The sequence below is a fragment of the Myxine glutinosa genome, chromosome 3 (genome assembly GCF_964187855.1).
Source record: "Myxine glutinosa chromosome 3, kmMyxGlut1.1, whole genome shotgun sequence".
Taxonomy (NCBI): Eukaryota; Metazoa; Chordata; class Myxini; order Myxiniformes; family Myxinidae; genus Myxine; species Myxine glutinosa.
The window spans coordinates 188,421,579-188,448,449 of record NC_136263.1 but is presented as its reverse complement, the minus strand read 5'-3'; the positions used below and the strand labels follow the sequence as shown (position 1 = coordinate 188,448,449).

Here is a 26,871-nt window from a genome sequence, read left to right as displayed (position 1 = left end):
AATTCACCGATCACATTTACTGATTAAAAGTACATTTCTAAGGGAAATACTGTGCAGTAATGTAACACGTCGCTCCCCCTTCCTACTCCGCAGGCACGGAGATGCACACACACAAAAAAAACCACACACACACACACACACACACACACACACACACACACACACACACACACACACACACACACACACAACGTTTCCTGGCATCCTAGCCTGTTTTTGGTGAGATTCTCAGCTCGGTGCTGAGTGACATAAAAAATATTATTGTGAGGTAAAGCCGACTAAAACCGGCCTTACATCGATCCGGGAAACTCAGTATTTGTCCAAAAAGCTGGCTCACCTTGCCTTTGCTGTAATCCCATAGTTTTAGTGTGCTGTGCGAGGGGAAGAAAGAGAAACATAGTTATTTCTCAAATTATTTACATGTCTTCCTCATCAACTGCATTCAATATCGATGTGACCATTTTCATGCAATCATACACTATAATTCGAAGCCTGGTGTTGGCTTAGCGGTTAGGGTGCCGGCTTGGGATCCTAGGATCCTGGGTTCGAATCCCGGTCGATCGCTGAATTAACGCCAGGGGGGTTGACTCAGCCCGTCATCCTTCCGAGGTCGGCAAATTGAGTACCAGCTTGCTGGGATGAATGATCACGGTGAGTACCCCGATTTAGAATAGGTACACCGTATCCCTGCGCACCGTAAGAGCGTGACCAAGGGTTGGCGTCAGGAAGGGCATCCGGCCATAAAAACATTGCCTCAAACAGGGAACCATGATTGTCATGGGGCCCGCAAGGCTAACCCCCGCTCTAGCAGGGAAAATGGCCTTAAAACGATCATTCATTCATTCATTCATTCATACACTATAATTCGAGAAATGTCTGTTCGTGGGTGCGTTTGTTTGCTTGACTTTTATGCACTCCTGAACCGCTGGATGGAATGAGTTGCAACATTGTGGTCGAACTTGGGGTGTTCACTGGGACGTTTTAGGCAGTAAATTCATTCATTCAGTCCCAGGGGTTCATGCTAGGCAGATCTAAATCTATTAAAAGCAAGTATGACAAACTAAAAACTACCAATGATCAGTGGCCAAAGCAAACAACACTACAAAAACACTTCCACACCTGTCTAAGGTTGCTGCGAGGATGTACTTTCCATTTGGTGAAAACTTTACAAAGGACACTGGAGGGTTGTCATCATCTGGAGGAAATACATGCGAAAGGTTAAAAAAACCTCAAACCAGAATGCTGCTGCTGTGAACCAAATGCTTCCATTCTAGGTGCATTTTCACATCAAGAAGTCACAAGGCCCTCAGAGTGAGTACTACACGTGCCTCCACTGGCAATGTGCTAGGAAAAGTTCCAAGGAAAAATACTTTAAAACCCAGCTTGGGCAGAAACGTTTTATGAGGTTTTGCCCCAACACCAAATATAACAACTAGTGAATATGGCTATCAAATGGCCTACCGGTTAAACTTCTTGGTCACATTTTACATGAAATGTAATGACGCATTTCAAACTATTTCCCATGTGCACGCACATGCATTCACATGTTATCAGAAGTAAATACATCGAGTAGATTACATCATTTGTGGATCTGATAAATTGCCAGTAACAATTTTGTAAAACTGAATGTGCAGCATCTAAATGAAGATGTTCAAATGTCACACACGTCCATGCCGTGGGATTCCCACAGGTGACCCCACTCGTCCGTAAATATTTAACTGTATAAATGAACTGGAGAAACAAACTATAGCAAAAGATGCTGCACCAAGTAAAACTCCAGTCATTGCCATTGAGGCCCAGCTCAGAAATACACCGTATGAATAATTATTATAGTATTTGAGTAGATGATGTTTCACTACTGATTTACAAATGTTGGAGTACAAACGTTATAGATGTGCTCACCAGTGGTCTACTGATGGTGTCTGGCATAAATGTTTTTTTTTTTCATAAAATGCAGCGCTTTCGGAGATGTAGAGGTGCAAATTTTTATGGTTTTTCCAAGATGGCGGTCGAACCACGTGACCGATGACATAATCATTTTTTTTTTTTTCTCCACCAGTTTATGCCTAGATTATGCTCAAGAAATTTCATCTTTATCGGATGAAGTTTTGTATTTGTCGAATTATGATGTCATAATGGAGGCACCTATGACATAATCAACATATTTTATTCCCCATGGAGAGTTCTTTACACTGAACCATGTCTCAATTTTTTCTCTTCAGTGCTTTCGGAGATATAGAGGTGCAAAGTTTTTCGGTTTTTCCAAGATGGCGGCCGAACCATGTGACCAATGACATCATAATTATCATAAAAAATTCTACAGGTGGAGTTGCACCTATGGTGAAAATTTCCTGTCAATCGGACCAACGGTTGCAGAGAAAATTTTATTTATTCTGTGCGGACAACGAAAGAGACAAACAGACAGACAAATAAACAAACAGACTCAAATGCAATACCCTCTTCTCTGGCGAGGGTAACTCGGATCGTTATATTTAAATATCAATTAATTGACCATTGACCACTCCAGTCGATGCAGTATGCCAAAACAAAGATGACAGGAACACTAAATGTCAGTTCAAATATTTATTCAATTCAGAGTTCGAGTGGATCCCATGTTCAGGCTGTTCTATACGACAGCATCAGTGACGCGCCGACGTAGCAAATCTGCCGCCGATAAACCGTGACTCGAGACGGTTATTGATCACATGGTTCGCTTTTGCCTTGACCCGTGACTGGAGGGTTCGTGATCACGTGTCCCGTGTGCGGTGTGTGTAGCACTGGTACCTCACTATTATTATATTTCCATAAATGTAACACTGATAAACAAGGCATTTCGCGAGGCATGATATTTTTGCGGATATTATTTGATGCCACATTATCACGCATAACACTGACACCGAGGCAAATGTGTCTAGCGGCCACACTCACATCAAGCTGATTGACCGTCATAGCCACGCCTACCCCGGTCCTATTATTTTATAAAGGAATGTAGTTTTGTGTACTTTTGGTGGAATCCTTTCAATTTATTAGAATTATAACACCAAAGGATGTTGCAGGAAGTAAAACTCTGTCGGTTGGTAGCAGAATCATTGCCATTGATAGAGGCAGCTCGGAAATATGCCGTCTGAAGAAGATTATTATTATTATTATTATTATTATTATTATGATGATGAACGACAAGATGAATTGTATCAAGATGAATCCGGGTTTGACCGATCTGGTTTTTTCCACGTTTTTTTTTTTTGCTTTTGCCTTGGTCTAGAGAACTGAAAAGGGATCCCTACCTCGACAATCAGCTGAACAGACCAGATAGGCTCTTGTATGTAGCCTAAGCGACATTTCAAAGAAGATAATCCAACTTTAGTTTTGTATGTAGCAGATGGGACTGACATTTTTTTCCACGCCATCCCTACATAGAGTACTGGCATACTCTCTGATATAAAGTAGGAAATGTCATCAAGTCCTTGCCTTGTAAATAATGAGAAAAAATAATTTCTTTCAATTTTCAACATTTTTTTTTTTTTTTTCAAAATGAACATTTACTGAATCTCACTTTAATGGAGCAAACGTGTATGTCACTGACCTCCAAAATTGACATTTAACAGTTATTGGACCTACATAGAGGCTCCAAACCTGGTTCTACATCTGATTACAACCCCAAAACTGGCTTTAAGTGGCCAATATTGGGGTTGTAATCAGATGTCAGATGATGTATACCACCCAAAGGCCAGCAGACGGGCATGTGCTTTAACCCTACTCCAGCGCACATATTCCAGCATGTACTCCGACCTGAGTTCCGGTAAACTGGGAAGGGCACTGCCGCCAGAAGGGATCAAGTGGACAGTTCTCACAAGCTTGTTTTACAAGCGTGTAAAACACCCTAATAATTTGAGAATGCAAAATGAATAATTACAATTTACAAAGGGCCATTTCTCATTAACCAAATGTCATATTTGTCTGGCACAAGTATATTAATTGTTTATTACAACGGTGCATGTTTTTTTTAAACTTGTCTTAACGCACGTTAAAAAGTTTACTGGAGAGCAGAACATATTATTCATAAACAAATGTTCAACCGTCTTCAGAAGATGAATACTTATTCAAAAGCAGTACTGAGGTTTCATTTGGCAAGTTGTTATCCTTACCAATTAACGTCTTCAGACACTGCCCAGATGCGGTATCCCATATGCGGCTTGAAAAGGAAGAGAGGGTGGGGAGACGAGGGAAGAAGAGAAAGTCAAATCAGCAATGTGTGGTTTTGGCAGTTATAATGATCTCAAAATTTACCTTAGAGAGAAACTATTTTTCAATCAAATATATGCACCACTGGTATGCCCCACACTTACCAAAGACCATCGTAGCTGCTCGAGACAATGAGGGAACCATCTCTGTTAAAATGTACCTGGCATGGAGGGGAAGAAAAAGATCGGCAAATAGTGAGAACTTCAATACTGTATTCCAGAACATTAGAAACGACAGACTGGCAACAGCTGCTTATCCTTCCTGCAAACCTGGAAAGGATGCGAAACTGGTCTGAAACATGAAGCATGTCATACAATCGAGGCTCATCTCACATTCCCACCTGTAAGATTGTCTGGTGAATCCACCGATCTATTCCCTTGATCAACATATGGGACAGATTCAATCGCTCAAACCTCTGGGCCTCACCACCAACCGGCCATGATGACTCAACATATTAAAAGTTGGGCAAAACAAATATCAAAGTTGGCCTCCAAAGCCGACCACAGATTGGATACCCTCTATCGAGCCAAATCCTTCCCTTGTAAAACCAAACCTCCCAGGGTCTCATGGCCTAAGCTGAAATAACTGCTCTCCCTTATTGACTGGTGCCAACATTTCATACCTCTCAATAAAGCTTTTCCCCACAAAGAAGCAGAAGTAAAAGGCCTGCTGTTCTCTTGATGCAGACAGGTTGGTGATCGGTATTGTACCTACTTTATAAAGACGAGATTTCTTTAGTCCCTCTCTTCTGGTCTTACTCCCTATGCTTTCAGCACAAAGCTCTTCCTCAGATTTCACCACCTTCCCTCCTCCGCACCACACTACGCCCTCATGCATAGATTCTTCAGTAACCCCTTCCTTGTTAACTTTATAGAAACCATGCTAACTGCTCAGCACTTTTTTTTACTCTTTCTTACCGCTTGTGGAACTAAATGTCTTCCTGAGTTGGTTCAATCCCACTCCTCCTCCAATGACTTCAAGTCAGCAGTGCAGCAACATTGAAGGACATCTTTCATCCCTTTTGTACTTCCAATTATCCACTCTGAACACAACCCTCTTGCTTGCAGGTTACTGGCTTCCTGTATTTCTCCCTTATCTTTTCCTTTCCATTCACCTCTTTGCTCGTTTGTCCTGCCCGTTTTCCCACTACCCACTGTCAACATTGTCACGTCGAGGGGTCTGACTAAGATCACCAATTGTGACAGGAGTTTTGCTACTCCTGAAGATGCTGAGTTTACTGAATTTGTACTGTCATTTTATTCGTGTAAACTGCATTCAAATACCATTTATAATCTCCCAAGGAAAGACACACCGAATGTGGTGGTTGCTGATTATTTGGAAGGTGGGAAAACATTTCTTAGCAAATTAAGGGTTTTATTATAGATGCAATACGGAGATGAGGGTGGACAGATCTGTTGGTTGACAGACACAGATAGGGATGATGGGGATAGGGATCCCACGGTGTACTTTGTGGAGAAAAGGCAAGCTATCGCCATGTAATTTTTGATATACATCGACTGATGTCTCAATGTCCTCGTACAAATGTGATATATGAAAAAAAATCAAAAAGAAACTCAATAAGCCTCATGTTGATGTACTACAGGGAAAAAATAGAGGCATCTCAACACCATGGGTGCTCAACTGGTAGAATAAAGCAGTATAAACTACACCAACTAAAGCCTCCTCACTCTCTGCAGACCTGGACAAAATCACAGACTGGTCAAACAAGTGGAACATGTCTTTCCATCCTGACAAGTCTCACACTCTCACTATGTCTCTTCGAAAAGACCGTCTGGACAACCCTCCCATCTACTTTCTCAACAATCCTCTCCAAGAAGTTCCAAGCTGGCCTCCAAACCCAGTCGCCGACTGGGCATTCTTTGTCGTGCGAAGTCCTTCCTTGGCATACCTGAGCTCCTCACCACATACAAAGCTTTCATCCGCAGCTCAATGGAATACTGCTCTCCCCTCTGGGCTGGTGCTCCTGCCTCACACCTAGCTCGGCTTCACACTGTTGAAACCAAAGCTTTCAGAATCATTGGAATCTCCCACGATAAAGCTAACTCTGAGGGCCTTTCAGTCACTCACCGCAGGCAGGTTGGTGGTCTTTCTGTCTTCTACTGACTCCTCTCTGGCCTAGCCCCCCAGCCCTGTCTGTGCTCTGTCCCCCAAATACTCCTACAGGTCGCACAAGATCTGCCTGCAACCCTCTTTGGTGAAACTGCCAAAATAAAGACTCTCTGCTCACCTTCACTCTTTCATTCCTCTTTTCTCCCGCCTCTGGAACAAACTCCCTCACTCTCTTCAATCCCGCTCATCCCTCCAGGTCTTTACAACAGCTCTTCACCACCATCTTTTATCTTCCCCCATCCAAAAACTTGATCTTTTCTACCCATGTTAATTCACCCCAGATCCACTTTTCTGAAATACCGACTTCTTTCCTGGAAGTCCTAGCTGTGTCCATGTGTTTTTTTTTACCTCTCCCACCCCCCCCCCCCCCCCCCCACCAAGTCCTCTCCCTCCCACAGATCTCCCGATGTCCCTGCTCTCAAATGTTGTACTTGTGTGCTTCCCCCTCTCTCCCCATCTTGTCTCCCGCTCCCTTTATTTTGTCTTTTGTGTCCGTTTGGTTTTTTTTGTCATTAATGTTACCTCTTACACGAGCCTCGATCTTGTATACAAAAAAAAAAAAAAAATCCCAGCAGCAGTTTCGGAGAAGTTGAAAGTGTTTACGGACTGATGATGCGCCATCCCACAAGCTCCCCTGAACTATGTTCCAGTTGAGCGAAAAACCAAATCCTGTCTACATTACCTTTCACAGGCAGTGATGGTCAAGAAGCGTTATTTCTGGTAGCACTAAAAGATTCAGCAAAACCCTGTATCATTAACTCCACTGCTCTTATATTCATGATGAGACATAACCATCTATTAGTGTTGAACAAATGTGAAGATCAACGGTGTAGTCATCTCAGAAAGTCCATAAATAATTTCTGTATGTATTTTTCTGTATACAATGTCTCGGCTAATGGAAAAGCAAGGTCATATTGTCGGGAAGATGACAAAATGAAGAGAACTTCTGCATGAAGCTATGACTAATATAAAAACTAGAACGGCATTCTTTGACATTGCAACGTTGTTACATCATTATACATACTTGTACCAACATTGATTTAAATCCGTTCAGCCATTCTCAAGTATCACATTTGTACCTGACATGACCTCCGACCTTTGACGCAGAAATCGAATGAGTTCATCTTTTCAACATAATATATACTTCTACCAAGTTTGGTCAAAATCCTATCTCTGGTTCACGAGTTAGCGCAGTAACAGCATTTTTACCTGACGGGACTTTTGACCTTTGACCTCTTAACCCCATAATGTAATCTGTTTATCTTTACATCATAATACAAACTTGTGCCAAGTTTGACTTGGTTCCCTCCAGCCATTCTTAGGTTATCGTGGTAACAAAAACCTATTACAGACAATGACATTTGACCTCTTGATACCGGAATCCAATCAGTTCATCTTTGCGTCATAATACATACTTGTCCCAACTTTGGTGAAAACCACATCACCTCCTCACAAGTTACCTCGGTAACAACATTTTTACCTAACATGACCACTGACCTTTGACCTCATGACCCCAAAAATTAATCAGTTTATATTTACCTCATTATGCATACCTGCACCAAGTTTGACTTGGATCCTTTCAGCCCTTCTCAAGTTATCACGGGAACAAAAACCTATCACAGAAAGACGGATGGACGGACAACCCGAAAACATAATGCCTCCGGCAACTTCATCGGCGGGGACATGAAAGAGTTAGAACAGCACTCAGTAGAGAGCATACATCCACCAGGCTAAACAGGTTAGGCTTTGTATCCCACTGATCGGCCAGATCTGGATCCTGACCTGAACCAAAATCAAATTGGCTTGTTCTTGTCAACTAATAAACTTATCCACAAAGTTTTGTTATAATCTGTCCACAGTTTTTTGATATATCATGTGTTACGGATTCGTCACTTCCGTTGTTTTGGTTCTCATCCACTGCAAACATTTTTGGTTGCATGTACTATTAATTATTGTTGTCGTTTAAGTGAAAAAGAGATTACTATTTTCAAAAGGTAAAAAAGTTAATGTTTTAAAAGAAACCGGAACCGGACGAAGACGAAGACGAAGAAGAGGAAAGAGGCGGAGCGAGTGAGGTGGACAAGAAACCGAGCTGCGTTGAGGTTTTGAGCAAACGCTAGCGAACGGGGGTCACTAGCCAACTTTGGGGTTTCCTGGGAAAGGGATTCCTGCGACAGAGTTGTTATCGCTGTGACAGATAAACCTGCGTGTCAGGTTTTGCGGTTGATTCCGAAGAGAATCATTTGAGTGCCGTTACGTCTCGAGTATGGGCCGTTGGCCATTTTACCTCGCGCCGATTTCGGATCGCTCCAGGCTCTTCACCTCGCTTCAACCATTTTCACAACCATCCAGACGTTAATCTGGTGTGTGTGTGTGTAACGTGGATTTCGAGTGGGAATTTGCGGTTCGCCGTCTGTGAGCCGTTGAACGTCCATACCCGAAGGTGTGTTTTCCCAGTCGCCTCTTGAGGACACTTTCGCCCATCTTTGGCAGTGTGACTGTCAACCCAATGGGATTCTGGTCTCGATACGACATCATTCTGACGATCACGGAGCGTGGATCGACTTTGGCTTGATGCCGGGATAGAGACATTGTGAATGTTCTTTTTTCGCTCACTTGGAGCACAGTGAGTTACATTGTACGAAGCTGATGGTACCATCATAGGAAATATATATTGGTTGTACAATTGATTACTATTGTTTTTTTGTACTGTTATTCTTGTGTGATTTTAATACAATACTTGTTTGTTGGTAACAATTGGTGTGGTTTCACCATTGATCTTTGACATACAAAATAACACATCTTTCTGCCGTGACTCTTTTCGGGGCTCGGAGGTACACCGTGACCGGGGTTTGGGGAGGAGCACGTAACACATGTTTTATATCGTTTTTGGCCCCATGTCTCAAAGGTGAAGAATCACTTGAGAAATTGAAAAACAAAACTCTCCTATCCTGATCTTGATATTCACCAAAATCGAAACAATTTGTCCTTGTCACACACCCAACCTGTCCACCAAGTTTATACCAAATCCGTCCACAACTTTTTGAGATATCCTGCTTACAGACCGACAGATAAAGAACAAACAAAGAAAAACAGACAGACAGACAGACAGGGGTGAAAAGATAACTTCCGTCCACTTTTAGTGGCAGAGATAATTATCAGAACAACCATAATTCCTTTCACTTTGTTAACAATGTGTCCACTAAAGGTATAACTCACAGCGGAGACAGGATCCGAGTGAGCTGGGAGCGTCTTCAAGCATTTCCCCGACTTCACATCCCAAATCCGCACGCTCTCATCAAACTGAAAAAAGATGAATAACAATGGCTCGGTTTCTAAGATCCCATATATGAAAGTATGTACCATTTAAATATTTATTTACAAAAATTTCGTTATTGGATGTGATTACGTGTGAGAAGGTGTTTCTCACCGAGCCAGACACAATGAGATTGGACTGAGGGTTGAAATTACAACAAAATACATAGTTGCTATGTCCTTTCAGAGTTTTCAGGCACTTTCCCTGCAAGGCACAAAGCAAAGCAGATGGCACCATTACAGTAAGTAAACACCACATGGAAAACAAAAACCAAATTTAACACTCCCTTTCAACACTCAACTATTCCCACGACGGCTCTCTCCAACCTACGCCATTTTTAATAACTGAATGTGAATATGTTTTACTTTACAAGATTGAGGCTCAGGGAAAAGCAAGATGGTGATGGGTAAGAACTGACAGTGAGCAGGAATGAACAGGAAGGAGAGAGGGGGTGGGGGGGGTTAAGGGGAGGAAACACAGCAACCTGCAATTAAGAGTGATTGGTTATGAAGGGTTAATGGGCGTTAAACAAACAAAAGATATATTAAAAAACAAGACCGAAAGTCTAACAGCAGCGTAGCCAGGCTTGTTTGATATTTTAGTTGAAGAGGATGGTGACCTCAGAGGGGATACCTGTTAACAAATAATGTAAATATAATTTTTTTTTTTGAAGTACTCGTCTCCAAGCTCTCGGTCACCATGGAAATGAAGAGATTGCATTGAGACACTGGTTTATTCAATAAGTTTCGAGTCAACTATGAACCAACCATACACCACTTCAATCCAGTAATTTTGCAATCACGACAAAGGGATTGCAATGTTATGATTATATTTAGTATATATTTTTTTATTATTAACGATATTATTGTTATTACGAAAACGACAAGCGTTACGCCTAGGTCCCCCGTCGGTGAAGTGATGCGAGTTGACAAAGTGGAAGACGCAAGGCGGCCATCTTGGATTTTGACGTGGCGACCCAATTTTCAATAGCGTTCTTCCTTAAGCCTAGATACACCCACACATCAAATTAGAAGTTGGTACTTCGCTTATTTTTCAAGATATTCCACTCACAAGGTTCAGACATACATTGCGGCGGCCATCTTGGATTTTGACGTGGGTTGCACCCACACACCAAATTCGAATGCGGTCCTTCGCTTACGCACGCACGTACGCAAGCACGCCCGCAAGGACGGAGGGGAAAACCATAGTCCCCCTTTCGCTCTGCGGTGCGACGGGGGACAATAATACTGTATGAAGAGACACCGCTTTATTCAATATGGTTCGAGTCAACAATGAACCAACCATACACCTCTTCAATGCAGTAACTTTGCAGTCATGACAAAGGGATTACAGTGTTATGATTGTATTTAGTATATTTTTTATTATCAACGATATTATTATTATTACGAAGACGACAATACTGCATTAAGAAACCTGGACTAATTTGTCTGAAGTGGCCTGAAGACCCGTAACGCCTATCCTTTCGATATTTGATGGTCATTTTAACAATCGATTTTTTTGTGTTTCACACTGAATGAAAAGCATAAAGGTAGAGCATGGCGATTGTGATATATGACAGGTTCAACGATATGTCCGGCCTGAACGGCATAGGAATCAAAATGGTGGTTTGTGGAGTCTGCCGTCGTACCGCCATAATTACGTTACATCACCCCTGTCATGTGACCAGATCCTCAGCTCTGATTGGTGTATGTTTGAGGGGACATACAAACAAACATACATACATACGAGTACATACAGACAGGCAAAAACTGTTATAGACGGCTTTGCCCTATGGGCTATGGTGTAAAAACAAGATTGCAGGTAAGAACAGGAGATGCAAGTGCACCACCATCTGTTGCTTCCAAATTCTCATTCCAGAGACACACTTCTTCTCCTGTCTTTGTTCATTGACATCTATAGAAATTACTTGTTACCCTCACCTGAGGAGAGGGTGTTGCATTTGAGTCCGTTTGTTACTTGGCAAAAAAAAAAAAATTTTGGACAAGTATGTTGATCATTATACACACAGTTTGTGTGTGTGTTTGTTTGTCCGCTCACTTATACTTGCCTACAGGTCACAATTTTAAACCCATCTTCACGAAACTTCACCAAATGGTAGAGTTTGTGGTCCGACAAAATCCTATATATTTTTGAGGTCAAAAGGTCACAAGGTCAACATAGGCCAAAGGTCAACCACTTTTCTCAAATTACTAAAATCCTCAATTTTCATCCGATCGACTTGAAATTTGAATAGGATTTACATGTCAGCTAACTGAATTCAACCAACAACTATTTTTGAGATAAACATAGGTCATAAGGTCAACATAGGCCAAAGGTCAATCACTTTTTTCAGATTTCTAAAATCCTCAATTTTCATCCGATTGCTTGAAATTTGAATCGGATTAACATATCTGCTGAAACAATTCAACCACTAACTATTTTTGAGATCGGCATTGGCCAAAAGGTAAACAGGCCAAAGGTCAACCACTTTTTTCAAATTTCTAAAATCCTCAATTTTCATCAGATTCACTTGAAATTTGAATGGCATTTTCGTATCAGCGAACTGAATTCAACCACCAACTATTTTTGAGATCAGCATACGCCAAAAGGTCAACAAAGGCCAAAGGTCAACAACAATTTCGAATTTCTTAAATCCTCAATTTTCATCCGATTCACTTGAAATTTGGATAGGATTTACATGTTGGCTAACTGAATTCAACCAACTATTTTTGGGATCAGCATAGGCCAAAAGGTCAACATAGGCCAAAGGTCAACCACTTTTTAAAAAATAATTATACAATCCTCAATTTCCATCAGATTGACCTGAAATTTGAATAGGATTTTCACAGCAGCTAACTGAATTCAACCACCAACTATTTTTAAGATCAGCATAGGCCAAAAGGTTAACAACAATTTCAAATTTCTAAAATCCTAAATTTTCATCCGATTGACTTGGAATTTGAATGGGATTTTCATATCAGCTAACTGAATTCAACCATCAACTATTTTTGAGATCAACATAGGCCAAAAGGTCAACATAGGCCAAAGATCAACCACTTTTTCTGAAATTTCTAAAATCCTCAATTCTCATCCGATTGACTTGAAATTTGAATATGACTTTCATATCAGCTAAGGATTCAACCACAAACTATTTTCAGTCAACATAGGCCAAAAGGTCAACATAGGCAAAATTTCTAAAATTGTCAATTTTCATCCGATTAACTTAAACTTTGAAGACTATTTGCATATCAAGTCACTGAACTCAACCACTAATTATTTTTGAGGTCAAAAGGAAGCTCTACTGAGTGCCATTCTACTTTGTTCTGTTTTGCCAAGTGTCACTCAGTGATTTTCCATTTGTTTGTCTGTCTGTTTGTTTGACTGTCTGTCTGTTTTTGTCCGCACAGAATAAATATGATTTTCCCTGCAAGCGTTGGTCCAATTGACAGGAAATTTTCATCATAGGTGCAACTCCACCTGTAGAATTTTAAAATTATAATTATGGCATCGTACATCACGTGGCATGGCCGCCATCTTGGAAAACCCAAAAAACCTCGACTTTTTTGTCAAACCTCGACTCTGATTCTGCAACTGGACCAGACGGCATCAGCCCACGGGTCCTAAAATCCTGCTCTGCCGCTCTATCTCACCCTCTCTCTGTTCTTTTCACCCTATCTTTTGCTCAAGGTCATCTGCCAGCATCCTGGAAATCAGCTAACATTACCGCTTTACACAAAAAAGGTGCAAAAACAGATCCTTGCAACTACAGACCAATCAGCCTGCTCCCAATTTATCAGCAAAGTCATGGAATCCATCATTGCTTCGGATATGAAATCTTTCCTCTTCTCCAATGGCTTGATCTCTGATCATCAATTTGGTTTCAGACCAGGTCACTCTACTCTGGACATGCTGCTTCTGCTGTCTCAACAATGGATGGAGGTCCTGAATGCCAAACAGGAAATCAGAGCTGTCTCCCTTGACATATCAAGGGCCTTTGATACGGTCTGGCACCCAGCTCTGCTCACCAAACTCTCCTCCTATGGTATCCATGGAAATCTCCATGCATGGCTTGCGGACTTCCTCTCTGGTCGTAGTCAACGTGTGGCCCTGAATGGATTTCTCTCATCTCCCCTTCCTGTTCAGGCTGGAGTTCCCCAAGGAAGTGTGCTGGGCCCTGTGCTTTTTCTGGTCTTTATCAATGATCTCTCTGACTCTCTGGAAAATCCTCTCTATCTCTTTGCTGATGACTCCACTCTCTGCCGCTCCATTCCTCTTCCCTCAGATAGGCAGTCTGCAGCCTCCTCACTCTCTGAAGACCTGGACAAAATCACAGACTGGTCAAACAAGTGGAACATGTCTTTCAATCCTGCCAAATCTCACTCTCTTACTATGTCTCTCCGAAAAGATCGACTGGACAACCCTCCCATCTACTTTCTCAACAATCCTCTCCAAGAAGTTCTGTCACTCAAGCTTTTGGGTCTCACTATCTGCCATGATCTTTCTTGGGAAAACCACATTTCCAAGCTGGCCTCCAAAGCCAGTCGCCGACTGGGCATCCTCCGTCGTGCGAAGTCCTTCCTCGGCACACCTGAGCTCCTCACCACATACAAGGCTTTCATCCGCAGCTCAATGGAATACTGTTCTCCCCTATGGGCTGGTGCTCCTGCCTCACACCTGGCTCGGCTTCACGCTGTTGAATCCAAAGCTTTCAAAATCATTGGAATCTCCCGCGATGAAGCTATCTCCGAGGGCCTTTCACTCACTCACCGCAGGCAGGTAGGTGGTCTTTCTGTCTTCTACCGACTCCTCTCCGGCCTTGCTCCCCCAGCAGTCTCCGTGCTCTGTCCCCCAAATATTCCTACAGGTCGCACAAGATCTGCCAGCAACCCTCTGATGGTTAAACTGCCGAAATCTCGGCTCTCTGCTCACCTTCACTCTTTCATTCCTCTTTTCTCCCGCCTGTGGAACAAACTCCCACACTCCCTTCAATCCCTCTCCTCCCTCCAGGTCTTTAAAACAGCTGTTCACCACCATCTCTTATCTTCCCCCATCCATAACCTTGATCTTTTCTACCCCCACTAATTCACCCCAGATCCACCTTGTTTGAAATTCCAACTTATTTCCTGGAAATCCTGGCAGTGTCCATATGTTTATACCTCTCCCACCCCCCCCCCCCCTTCACATGCCTCCCCCCTTCACATGCCTCCCCCCCAAAGCCCTCTCCCTCCCACAGATCTCTCGATGTCTCCATGTCTCTCGGTCCCTGCTCTCAAATGTTGTGTTTGTGTCCTTCCCCCTCTCTCCCCATCTTGTCTACCGCTCCCGATGTTATTTGTTTTATGTGTCTGTTTGTCTTTCTGTGTGATTAATTTTCGCTCTTTCACGAGCCTCGATCTTGTATACAAAAAAAAAAAAAAAAAAAAAAAAAAAAAAAAACTTTGCACCTCTACATCTCCGAAAGCGCTGCATGGAAAAAATTGAGACATGGCTCATTCTAAAGAACTCTCCATGGGGAATAAAATATGTTAATGATGATGTCATAGGTGCCTCCATTATGTCGTCATAATTCGACAAGTACAAAACTTCATCCGATTAAGATGAAATTTCTTGAGCATCATCTAGGGATAAATTGGTGGAGAAAAAAAAAGATGACGTCATCGGTCACGTGGTTCGGTCGCCATATTTGTTGTAACACAAAAGCCTTAAAAACCACTGAAAACACATCCTGGCGAGGGTCTGCAATCTCTGATTGCTCTTTCTTGTTTAATTCATGCATTTACATTGATGTCGACCAATTTTTATATCACACTAGAATATAAGACCCGTCGCCTCGCTGACGGAAATACCAATCTTTTCTGCGATGGCTAATCTATGGGGGAAGAAAAGAAAAGGATTCCTGGGAGATCCTGCTCTCCGTGCAGAGATAACCAACATCACGTGTTGGCATTTGCAGTTTTCACACGCGTGTCCATGTACCCATTTAAAAATAATAATAATAATAGTTTTTGGCTCACAAACATTCCCGGGAGTTACCCGAATCCACTTTGTTGGATTTATTGAAATCCGTTAATCCGTTCTCAAGTTATAATACGACAAACAAACAAACATGGCTCCTTTTATAATATAGGTATAACACAGCCCTGGTGTTGGGCTAGCGGCTAGGGTGCCAGGTTAGGATCCTGGGATCCTGGGTTCGAATCCCGGTCGATGGCCGTATTAACGCCAGGGGGGTTGACTCAGCCTGTCATCCTTCCGAGGTCGGCTAATTGAGTACCAGTTCACTGGTAATTCCCTGTTTGTCGTAAAAGGCGACAAAAAGGGTTGGCGGCAGGAAGGGCATCCGGCCGTAAAACATTGCTTCAAAAAGGGGACCAACAAAAACAACAACAACCACGGTGCCCGAAAAAGGCCAACCCCCGCTTTGCGGGGAAAAATGGCCTCTAAAGGTGTTTTTTTTTGTTTGTTTGTTTTTATAACACAATTGGAAATCTGGCAATTGCATAAAGTCTGGTGCATGATATGAGCTTATCCTTTCACCATAACAGGCATGTTAAAGGAAAGAAAAAGAAGACAGACCATGCTTGAAAAGTTAATTTTTTTCTTCCCCCCACCCCTACCCCCACATGTTAACCCAGTCATCACCATTATTGGAAAGGTCAAACCATCACGCTAATTGGCAGAATAAAGTATGCTAGCTGCTGTTAACATGCATCAGCAAAATTAAGAAAAACTAAATTCAACAAATGTTAAAAACATGGCAGTGGCTGTTCGTACGGAACCATACCAAGAGCCACTTAAAGCTAATCATACGGAATATGCTTATTATGAGCTCTTCAGAGAACAAGTGTCTATTACAAACATTTACTTTTTGAGATGTTTATTAATTAATACAGGAATTATTAGTAATGTTCTACACAAATAGCTACTGAGGCTATCCCGTACAGTTCTGTAACATCAATTCCGATTTCTGTACAAAGACAAAAATAACTGACATGGTTGATGATGCGATGGTCATGTGACCGACTTGTGTAACAATATAATCAGTCCCAGCAATCTGAGCAATTTCCCAAAGACTACAGAAGATTAACTTCAGTGGTCATTTAGTTTGTACAGTTCTGTACAAATATCCAATGCCTAAATAAGTAAATGTTTCAGCATTCAACTCTACAATCGGCCAATTTTAAGGCAAAATGTTGTAATATTACAATTGACAGAACAAAAACCCTACCATACTTACTGAGTTCACATCCCAAATTTTTAACGTCTTGTCATCAGAGGCAGACACGAGTAGATTCGAGTCAGATGACCAAGCCACGTCTGAAATACCCTGGAAAAGGGAACCACTCTTGAATCTCAACAACACTGTACACACACAAAAATGCAAACTTCAAATTTACACTCTCCATGCTCCAAATGCTCACAGCTAAATAAAAATCTGAACTAGAACGGCACTCTTCGACGTTGCGCCATAGACCAATATGCCTCCGTCCACATCATTACATCATTATATACACTTATGCCAAGTTTGATCAAAATCCCATTACTGGTTCACAAGTTAGCTCAGCCACATAATTTTTACCTGATGGGACCTCTGACCTTTGACCTTTGACTTATTAACCCCGTAATCTAATCCGTTTATCTTTAAATCATTATACAAACTTGTACCTAGTTTGATTTGCATCCCTTCAGCCGTTCTTAAGTTATCGCAGCAACAAACACATCTCACAAACGGATGGACGACACTGAAGACATAATGCCTCCACTGACAGTCACTGGCGAAGGTATAAAAAGTATTCCATTTATTACATTTGGCAATCAGGGATCAAGGACTTCACCCATTCTGTTAATTATACCCAACACTTGTATTCATAAAGAAGGATGTGGAATGTACAGCACATTTCAATGTGCCAGAAGTAAATTTTGTTGAGAAACGTTTTCATAAAAAATACAAGTTTAGTGGAAATATTAACAGGATGTGTGAAGTACTTAATCCATCAACGAGTCCAATGATGGCCAAATACCTAAAATATAATACATACCAGCTTATGTCCACAAATTGTCTTCTCAAACTTTCCGTCGTATGCTCCCCAAATCTTGATTAGCTTGTCTGCAGCTATAAAACATAGAAGGGATTAGAAGAAGCAAAATAATATTTTTAAGAAATGAGGGAATCATAAAATATATTTTTAGCAATAATGATGGCTCAGTGACAAATATTTGAGAAAAAGACATGGTAAAAATTGAAAATAACATTAGTTAGAGACATATAATACTGTATTACAGAATAATTTGAACCAAGAAAGGCCAGACAAATTTCCAGGAATAACAAAGTAATACTCGGGAGTCTCACTCGGGAGTCATGACAGCCCACGGCAGAAACCTTATAGACCCCAGAAATTGTAATGGTGTGACAATTTAATGATTACAGCACGTGACCATAACATCGTTTATAATGAACTACAAAGAACCAAAAAATGCACGTTTGCATTCTGGTGAAGATGGCAGTTAACAGTTATGACGTCATCAAAATGGCCACTTTTTGCTATACATTCAAATGTTGTTTATGATCTTTATGTTGTGTAGAGTGTCAAATATACATCATCTAATAGAGAGTAACCCAGTTTTAGGACCGGCATAGAAGATAACTGAGAAGGAAGTTGAGGAAGCGATAAAAGCAATGAAGAGGAGAAAAGCGGGAGGGCCGACGGGAGTTGTGGGAGATTTGGTGAAGGCAGCAGGAAATTGGGCTGTGAAGAGAATGACAGTGATCTGTAATCTGGTGGTGAAAGAAGGCCGCATTCCAGTGGATTGGCAAACTAAGTACCTTCGTCCCTCTATACAAGGGGAAAGGTGACCCTCTGGACTGTGGCTTGTATCGAGCGATAAAGTTATTGGAGCATGGAATGAAGGTATTGAAAAGGGTGTTGGAGAGGAGGATAAGGAAGAAGGCGAAGAGTGACGAAATGCAGTTTGGATTTATGCCAGGAAGAGGAATGACAGACGTGATTGTTATTGCAAGGCAGTTGCAGGAGAAGTACATGGAAAAGAGGAAGAAGTTGTTTCTTGGGTTTGTTGATCTAGAGAAAGCATTCAATAGGGTTCCACGTGAAGTAGTGACATGGGCAATGAGGAAGTTAGGAGTGGAGGAATGGTTGATCAGAGTAGTGATGGCAATGTACGAGAGAGCGTGCACAGCTGTACGGACGAAGGACGGGAACAGTGGTGAGTTTGAGGTGAAGGTGGGAGTGCATCAGGGGTCGGTACTAAGTCCACTACTATTTGTAGCTGTGATGGAGGTGCTGGCTCAGAATGTAAAGGAGGGTTTACGATGGGAGTTGTTGTATGCAAATGATCTGGTGTTGATTGGGGAGAGTATGGATGGAATGAAGGAGAAGATGAACAAGTGGAAGGAATGTCTGGAGGCGAAAGGTCTGAAGGTGAATATCGGAAAGAGGAAGGTGATGGCAGGTGGTAAAGCATGTGGTGAGGTGGAAAGAACTGGGAAGTGGCCGTGTGCTGTGTGCAGGAAGGGTGTCGGAGTGAACTCCATTCAATGTACAATGTGCACCGAGTGGGTTCATCAAAAAAGTAGTGGTCTGAGAGGGTCATAAACCAGTGTGGCAGCTACATTCAAATGTAAGGTGTGCATAGAGGGAGCTGCAGATGGAGGAAATGTTGAGTTGGATCTTGGAGACGGCGTGAAGCTGGAAGGTGTGAAAACATTTTGCGACCTGGGAGACATGCTGAATGGAGAAGGTGGATCAGACTCGGCAACGGTTTCTAGAGTGAGATGTGCATGGAAGAAGTTTCGGGAACTGAGTGGCGTGCTGATGAGGAGGGGAGTGTCATTGAAGCTGAAGGGAAAGGTGTATGCTGCATGTGTGAAAAGTGTTATGATTTATGGAAGCGAGATATGGGTAATGAACGTAGAGCAGCAACGAAGGCTGGGAAGGGTGGAAATGCGAATGGTTCAGTAGATGTGCGGAGCATCGGTGAGGGAGAGGAAGACAAATGATGAATTGTGAAAGATGATGGGAATAGAGCCTGTGATGGATGCTGTGAAGAGAAACAGGTTGAGATGGTTTGGTCATGTGTTGAGGAAGGATGGAAGTGAATGGTTGAGAAGAGTGGTGGAAATGAATGTAGAAGGAAGTAGAAGACGGGGAAGACCGAGAAAGACTTGGCTAAAGGTGGTGAAAGAAGAAATGCAGGCAAGGGGGTTAACAAGGGGAGATGTAGAAAATAGGGCAAAATGGAAAAGATTGTCATGGGGCCCGCAAGGCTAACTACCGCTCTCGCAGGGAAAATGGCCTTAAAATGCATGTTGTTGTTGTTGCATGGGACGATAGCTTTCTCAGGGCAATGTGCTGGATCATTGTATAATAGTGGACAGCATCAATTCTACCAAGACGTAGAGATCTTGTGGCAGATTTCAGGGAGTCGGTCACAGTGTAGTCATCAAATATGACAATATGACATGCATCTCATCATAATTACAGTACTTCATGTCTCGGCGTCCAATGAAATGATTAGCAAGGCCTCTGCGTGTTTATATTGATGCTGGCTTGCCCATTGCTTGCACCTCGGCCATTCCATCAACTTTCACGACTTTCTTTCCAGCATTTGGTGGTTCTTGTTTTGTTATTGCAACTTAATTATCCATCTCACTTGGTAGTGCTTCTAAAACCTTCAAGTCTATTGCTTTTTGTCAGACAGTGTAGCATAGTTCCATCAGCAGCGACCAGAGACCTCAGAACAATAGAGAACTCGTATTTAACGAAACTTGTCTTTAATTCTATGGCCACTCTTCAACGTGCAACTATAAGTTTTCTTGCAAATGGCCTCCTATCTTCTTTCATCGCCATCACGGTGTCCTTGACCTTAACCCAAGTCTCTTCATGGAAGCTGTAAAGGTTTGAAGATTGTGCTTTTTCATCGGGGCCCAAAAATTGATTGTACCCTTCTTGGTCCTTTCATCGCAGACCTTATCTAGCATCTCTTTTTCAATCATGTCTTGTTGGCACATATCTTCTTTAATTGCTTGTGGCATCGCCGACTGTCATAACATGTACGAGCTCGGGTTTGTACTTGGAAGATGGATTTATGAAATCTTTGAACATTGGATACCATGTTCTTCGCATATTTCACTTGTCTGTTTGTTACAACTGCATTTATGATGCTTTGTGAACAACCTCGACTCAACCCCGGCTATCTTCTTTAATTCTTCAAACAAGATATCCAAGCTCCAGTGCAGTTAAGAAGTACCGCGTCCTTGCAATCTCATTCAGTGTTATCCCAACTAAGCCTCCAGTGACTTTCATTCTATGGTTCAGGTGCTCCAAAGCGTGGTCAGCACCAACGGCACAAAATGGAATGTTGTTCTGGTTTACAACCCAGTTGCCATCTTTAAATTCCCGTCAAACCTCTGGATCAGTGTCTTTGAGAGCGTTCATCTCAGCGAGGTATAGTGGAATCATTGTACGATAATTTAACTTAATAAAAGCAAAGAAGTATTTTGCAAAGGCTTCTAGCGACTGTGGATGTAACTCCCAATCCGCAGTTGGGGTTACTCTGATGAACTGCAAGATGAGCTGGGCCACATGCATGTGGTGTCGTATGAATCTAAAGACGGCATTTGCTTCTCCACTCCAGGCATCAAACTCATCTAGCTTCTTCACAATATTGCGGGCCTCTATCACTTTCTCCATACTTGCATGCGCAGCACATATCATCTCAGATGCACCATTCAGTTTCTTGGCTTCCGACTTTTGGAACTATTTTATGTCTGGATTCGTCTGAAATAATACTTCCTCATAAAGACAGAACGACAATTTCAATGTTGCCACATGAGCCTACATTCAATATCTGCTCGACAGTCGCAAAGCCATCCATCCCACTGTCCATCCAAACATCTAAACTGCTATCGTGAATGAATGAACCTATTGTCCTTGGTTGTGCCATTACAATATGCAGCTCACCTGGCCTGATAATCCATTGACCTTGCAAATCCCCTCGGGAAAACTCTAGCTTCTTTGCTGACGTGTACAACCTCATATCTAGGGTTATCACGGTTTTCCTGTTCTCCCCCATGAATAACGTCTTTATCTTCTCTGCTTGTTTAAAAACCGTTATTTACATGGAGAATACATGTGCTGGAGCAATGAATAGAGGCATGCTCACACTTGTCAGGGCCAACTTTTCACTTAGTAGCAAATTGTATGATGACCAAGTTGGTTGTATGATATCATAGTAAAATGCATCTCAAGAACAGTCAAAATAACCTTTTTTTGAAAATTTATTAACAAACCATAATTTTCCTACCCAGTTTTCAGTTCCCCAATGAAGGGACAACCCCTCTTGACCTATGTTCCATATTTAAAAAATCTCTCCCTGGGGTAAAAACTTGGAAGCATAAACAAATTTAAGTTGTTTTAAACCTTTTCCAAACAAAGGGCTTTCAGTAAATTCAATGTTACAGGCCAACTTTCAGACAAAATTTCAAAATAAAGTACATGACCAGCCAATAAACTTCAAATACAACACCCCCAACCACTACCAAATTCCCCCAAGATCAGAAATAATGATCATCTCCAACAGAGGTATCTAAAAAGTTTTTTTTTGTACATAAATACTTTACCAAGTTAAGAGGATTTGTGAATTATCATCATTTTGAAGAAATAAAAACTCCGTCATTTTGGCAACGTCATTTTTGTTTTCCAACAGAGTTTGGAAAATGCAAATATATTATTTCCATGTTTTGGATATATGGATATCTCTATGTGGTCCATTTACTTTAATCATGAAATTCCCATGGGACTTTTTATTATGACAATTTCTGGGGGCCTAATACCCAGAATGAAGGAAACACTTGTGGGACCCTGAGAACGGTTACTCAAGAAACAGGGCTTGTGCTACAATGTCGGAAATGAGAAAACAAAAGGATTGTATAAAAATTAGCACAGCTTCCTCGCTCTTTTATCCAATGACTAATATTAAGAAATAACAACAAGGAACTTTGGCGCAGTAGGAGACCAATCGGCACATCATGCCCCTGCACTACACAAATACAGGATTAAACTATAGAGAGTTCATCGAACACCTTTCCCCATGCAGTATTGAGAAAAATGGGCGGGGTCTGCCAGTGGGTTTTTGCAAGTGGCAATAAGGTGATTTCTGTTCCAATGTGTTCAAGTAAATAAATCAATTAAAAATAGAGGTTATAAAGGTTGTAGAAAAAATAGGAAGTTTATTACCATTGCTGCAGCGTCTTCTTTTACACCACCTTATTTAAAATGTTATGGTTACGCAGGAGGAAGAGGTGGGAAATTGATAGCCAGACTGTTGAGTGTAGTATTATATGGTCCATGTGTTTCGAGTAGCGGTTAGATTGCTATGTAACAGGGACCTGTCAGGTTAAGTCGTTTATTACATGTGACGCTGAAGAATCAGCGAATGTAATCTATAGGCAGGTTAGACCTTAATATGTAGGCGTGAACGCCACATGTGGTAGGCGGAGCTAGTAGGCGTGAACCCCACATGTGGTAGGCGGAGCTAGTAGGCGAGAACCTCTCATGAGAGAGACACATATCTGTCTGGCCATTGTGTGTCAGCCATGGTGGTGTAATGTGCTGTGGAGACGGAAGTGCCATCCTGCATTTATTTATATAGGCGCCGCTCCCATGGGCGGGACGGCCAGAGAAGAGGACTTATTTTGCATTGAGGCACTATTTGCATTGAGTAATATTATTGGCTGCATCCTCTTTCAAATGAGATGAACAACTTTGGGCCAAAGAGAGCATGTAGAAGAGGAAACAAATGCACCTGAAACACCCGTGACTGTATCCCAACCTCCAAAAAAAGATGTGGCATCAGCAGTTGTACATGCTGTAACTGCCGAGTTAGAGAGATGATTCTCAAAAGAACCAATGGAGATTGCTGAAGCATGTGACCGAGTGTTAAGGTGTCACAAAAATAGCATTCATCCACATCCGCTCTTGCAGAAATATGCAGACCCACTCAAAATAAAGCCTTGGTTTGCAGCTACAGAAATGGATCTTTTACTAATACGGAATCTGGTGTTACCCTTCAGAGACTTCAAAAAGAATAGTCTCAGAGAATGTACCCAAACTATTACAAACTCATACAGTTAGCTCTCACATTGCCAATCGGGATGGCCACTTTGGAACGAAGCTTTTCTGCAATGAGACGGATTAGAAACTGGTTGTGCTCATGGATGCAGAAAGATTTTCTTCACATAGAAGGCGATTTAACTAGAAAGCTGATTCCAGAGGACATTGTGGATGTTTACGCTAACAGAAAGGATAGACGATTCACTGACATTAGTCATTAAGGTAAGAACAGTATTTATATTACTAGGTGGCCCGTTGGTCCATTGGACCAAATTTTAATTGGTCTTCGTTGCCTTGTAGCATACATGCCTGCCGGACTCGGAATCTTTTGTGTTCTCTGGGTCTTTTGGGTTGTCGGGAACTTTTGGATCATCTGGGCCTTTTGAGTTCCTCGGGGACTTTTGGGTGTTTTGGGTCCTCAGGACCTCGGGACCTTTTGGGTCTTCTGGGTATTTTGAGTCCTCAGGAACTTTTGGGTCTTATGGGTCCTCGGGGACTTTCAGTCCTCTGGGTCTTTAAGGGGTCTTAGAGGGTATTCAAAGGTTGAAAGGCTCACAGCAGTCTAAAGAGTTAAAAGGTACATTTCAATAGTGCATAATTAATAGACACAAAAAGTATAACTCGTGCACGCACATGCACACACACTCGCACGCACGCACACACACACCCATTTATAGCAGAAGACAATGCTTATGTATGTGTAACACCGAGGAGACATGATTCATAAAGTGCCCCCCCCCCCCCCCCCCAATAGGAAAGTCAAACTATGCCTATGCTCTCACCAATTATTATTTTTTCTCTCAACCTAAACCCTCCCCACAACTCACACGAGCTGGCAAGCCACTCTCCATTTGGGCTGAATTTCACGGAGGACACGGCCTTTGTGTGGCCGGCAAGCGTGAACTTGAGCGCATAACTTGGCTTCTGCGGTGCTGGCTGAGCATGGAGTGGTAAGAAGGACATGACATGTGACAAGCACCATATCAAACAGAAAATATTTTCAATGTTATATATCAGATCACTTCGGTATAAAAAAAATAAAAAAATAATGTGATATAATACAAGTGGTATACAAGTGATAATACTGCATACAACACTAACTTTGGTAAAAGGATGTTTCTCGCTATTTACATTCTTCCTTATCGACATTAGCTTTTGCTTCATAACTATTTTTTGCATATACTACTGTGTTCAAAAAGTATCCGACCTTTATTTTTCGTGCGTAAAAAAAAAGAAGCTAGGGAGGCGTTGATTGGTGCAGGTATGTAGGCGATCCTAATGCACACGCGTGAATTTTTTCCCACCTGCAGAAGCTGTCATTCGACGGCAGACCGCCGATGAGTGAGGAAATGTAAGTGTGCGCCGTCGGATTTTCGTTTTTGACAAAATGACGGAAAAACTTGAACAACGCGACTGCATCAAATTTTGTGTAAAGCTTGGCGATTCCCAAGTGGAAACGATCCGCAAGATTCAACACCGTTCATTCCATTATGGAGGAGGATTTGGGCTTCAGGAGAATCTCAGCGAAGTTCGTACCAAAGCTGCTAACGATTGAGCAGAAGCAACTCCGTTTGGAGATCGCACAGGACATGCTGGAGACTGTGAACAGCGATCCCAGCTTCCTCAACACAGTGATCACTGGCGATGAGTCCTGGGTTTATGGGTACGACCCAGAAACCAAGTTGCAGTTTTGATGCAAGTTTGATGAAACACAAAATTTGATGCAGCAGCGTTGTTCAAGTTTTTCCGGCATTTTGTCAAAAACGAAAATCCGACGGCGCTCGCTTACATGTCCTCACTCATCGGCGGTCTGCCGTCGAATGACAGCTTCTGCAGGTGTGAAAAAATTCACGTGTGTGCATTAGGATCGCCTACATACGTGCACCAATCAACGCCTTTTTTTTTACGCACGAAAAATAAAGGTCAGATACTTTTTGAACACACGACGTATTTAGTCATATTGATAGTAGAAACAGGAAGCTTCATGTACATGCCCGTGTGCACTTTTTCCCTTCATTGCCGCAAGTATTGTCTTTCTTAACTTATCTACTTAATTCCAAATTATCTCGGGTACTTTGAGGAAGAAGAGGTGATTTTATGACAATTTGCATTGTATGTACTGTATCTATCTATAATTCCAGCAATCTCTGTGTGTCTGTGTGTCTGTGTGTCTGTGTGTCTGTGTGTCTGTGTGTCTGTGTGTCTGTGTGTCTGTGTGTCTGTGTGTCTGTGACCGCTGTTTCTCGACAACCACGGGTCCGATATACTTGAAACTTGCCAGGTATATTGCTGGGGACCCGAGGATGTGCCTTTTCAAGGTTTCATATTAATCGGACAATTACTTACCGAGCTATGTCCAAAAAACGCTTCAACCAATCAGAGAGCAGCGAGCTATCACGTGTGCCGAACCGTTAATGCAATGCAAGCGTTAATGCGTTAATGCAAGGCTTTTCTTTTTTTCCCTCTTCTCTTTCTACTTTTCCTTGCGATTAAATTGCAAACAGCCAAAATACGTTGGCGCTAATTGAATAATTGGCCATTAACACTAAAATAATCGTAACTGCGATATGCCAACTTCCGGACAGTGAAGCCTTCCCTGTTGTTGTTGTTTGCAGCAGCTGTTTGCAGCAAGGCAAGGCTTTTCTTTTTTCCCCTCTTCTCTTTCTACTTTGCCTTGCGATTAAATTGCAAAAAGCCAAAATACGTTGGCGCTAATTGAATAATTGGCCATTAACACTAAAATAATCGTAACTGCGATATGCCAACTTCCGGACAGTGAAGCCTTCCCTGTTGTTGTTGTTTGCAGCAGCTGTTTGCAGCAAGGCAAGGCTTTTCTTTTTTTCCCTCTTCTCTTTCTACTTTTCCTTGCGATTAAATTGCAAAAAGCCAAAATACGTTGGCGATAATTGAATAATTGGGCATTAATAGATAGATAGATAGATATGCGATATGCGAACTTCCGGACAGTGTAGACTTCACTTCCGGCCTTACGAAAGTGCTCTATACTTACCGGCTATATACTTATTACTTACTGTCTATCTTATAGATAGATTG

At 42.0% G+C, this 26,871-nt stretch overlaps 1 protein-coding gene across 3 annotated transcripts in view; it reads right to left on the bottom strand.

The window, feature by feature from the left end:
- The window catches only part of WDR5 (WD repeat domain 5), a 56,455-nt gene that overhangs the window by 11,436 nt on the left and 18,148 nt on the right, over nucleotides 1-26,871 (bottom strand). For 2 of the 3 annotated variants that reach the window (XM_068109662.2, XM_068109663.2), the window contains exons 3-11: nucleotides 24,645-24,753; nucleotides 17,728-17,801; nucleotides 16,926-17,015; nucleotides 9,803-9,892; nucleotides 9,592-9,675; nucleotides 4,347-4,402; nucleotides 4,146-4,192; nucleotides 1,120-1,195; nucleotides 338-371 (exon numbers count right to left, since the gene is read on the bottom strand). In XM_068109662.2, coding sequence (XP_067965763.1) covers nucleotides 338-371; nucleotides 1,120-1,195; nucleotides 4,146-4,192; nucleotides 4,347-4,402; nucleotides 9,592-9,675; nucleotides 9,803-9,892; nucleotides 16,926-17,015; nucleotides 17,728-17,801; nucleotides 24,645-24,753 — 660 coding nt within the window. The remainder of the gene's footprint in view (nucleotides 1-337; nucleotides 372-1,119; nucleotides 1,196-4,145; nucleotides 4,193-4,346; nucleotides 4,403-9,591; nucleotides 9,676-9,802; nucleotides 9,893-16,925; nucleotides 17,016-17,727; nucleotides 17,802-24,644; nucleotides 24,754-26,871) is intronic. The other variant, XM_068109664.2, reaches the window with a different exon arrangement.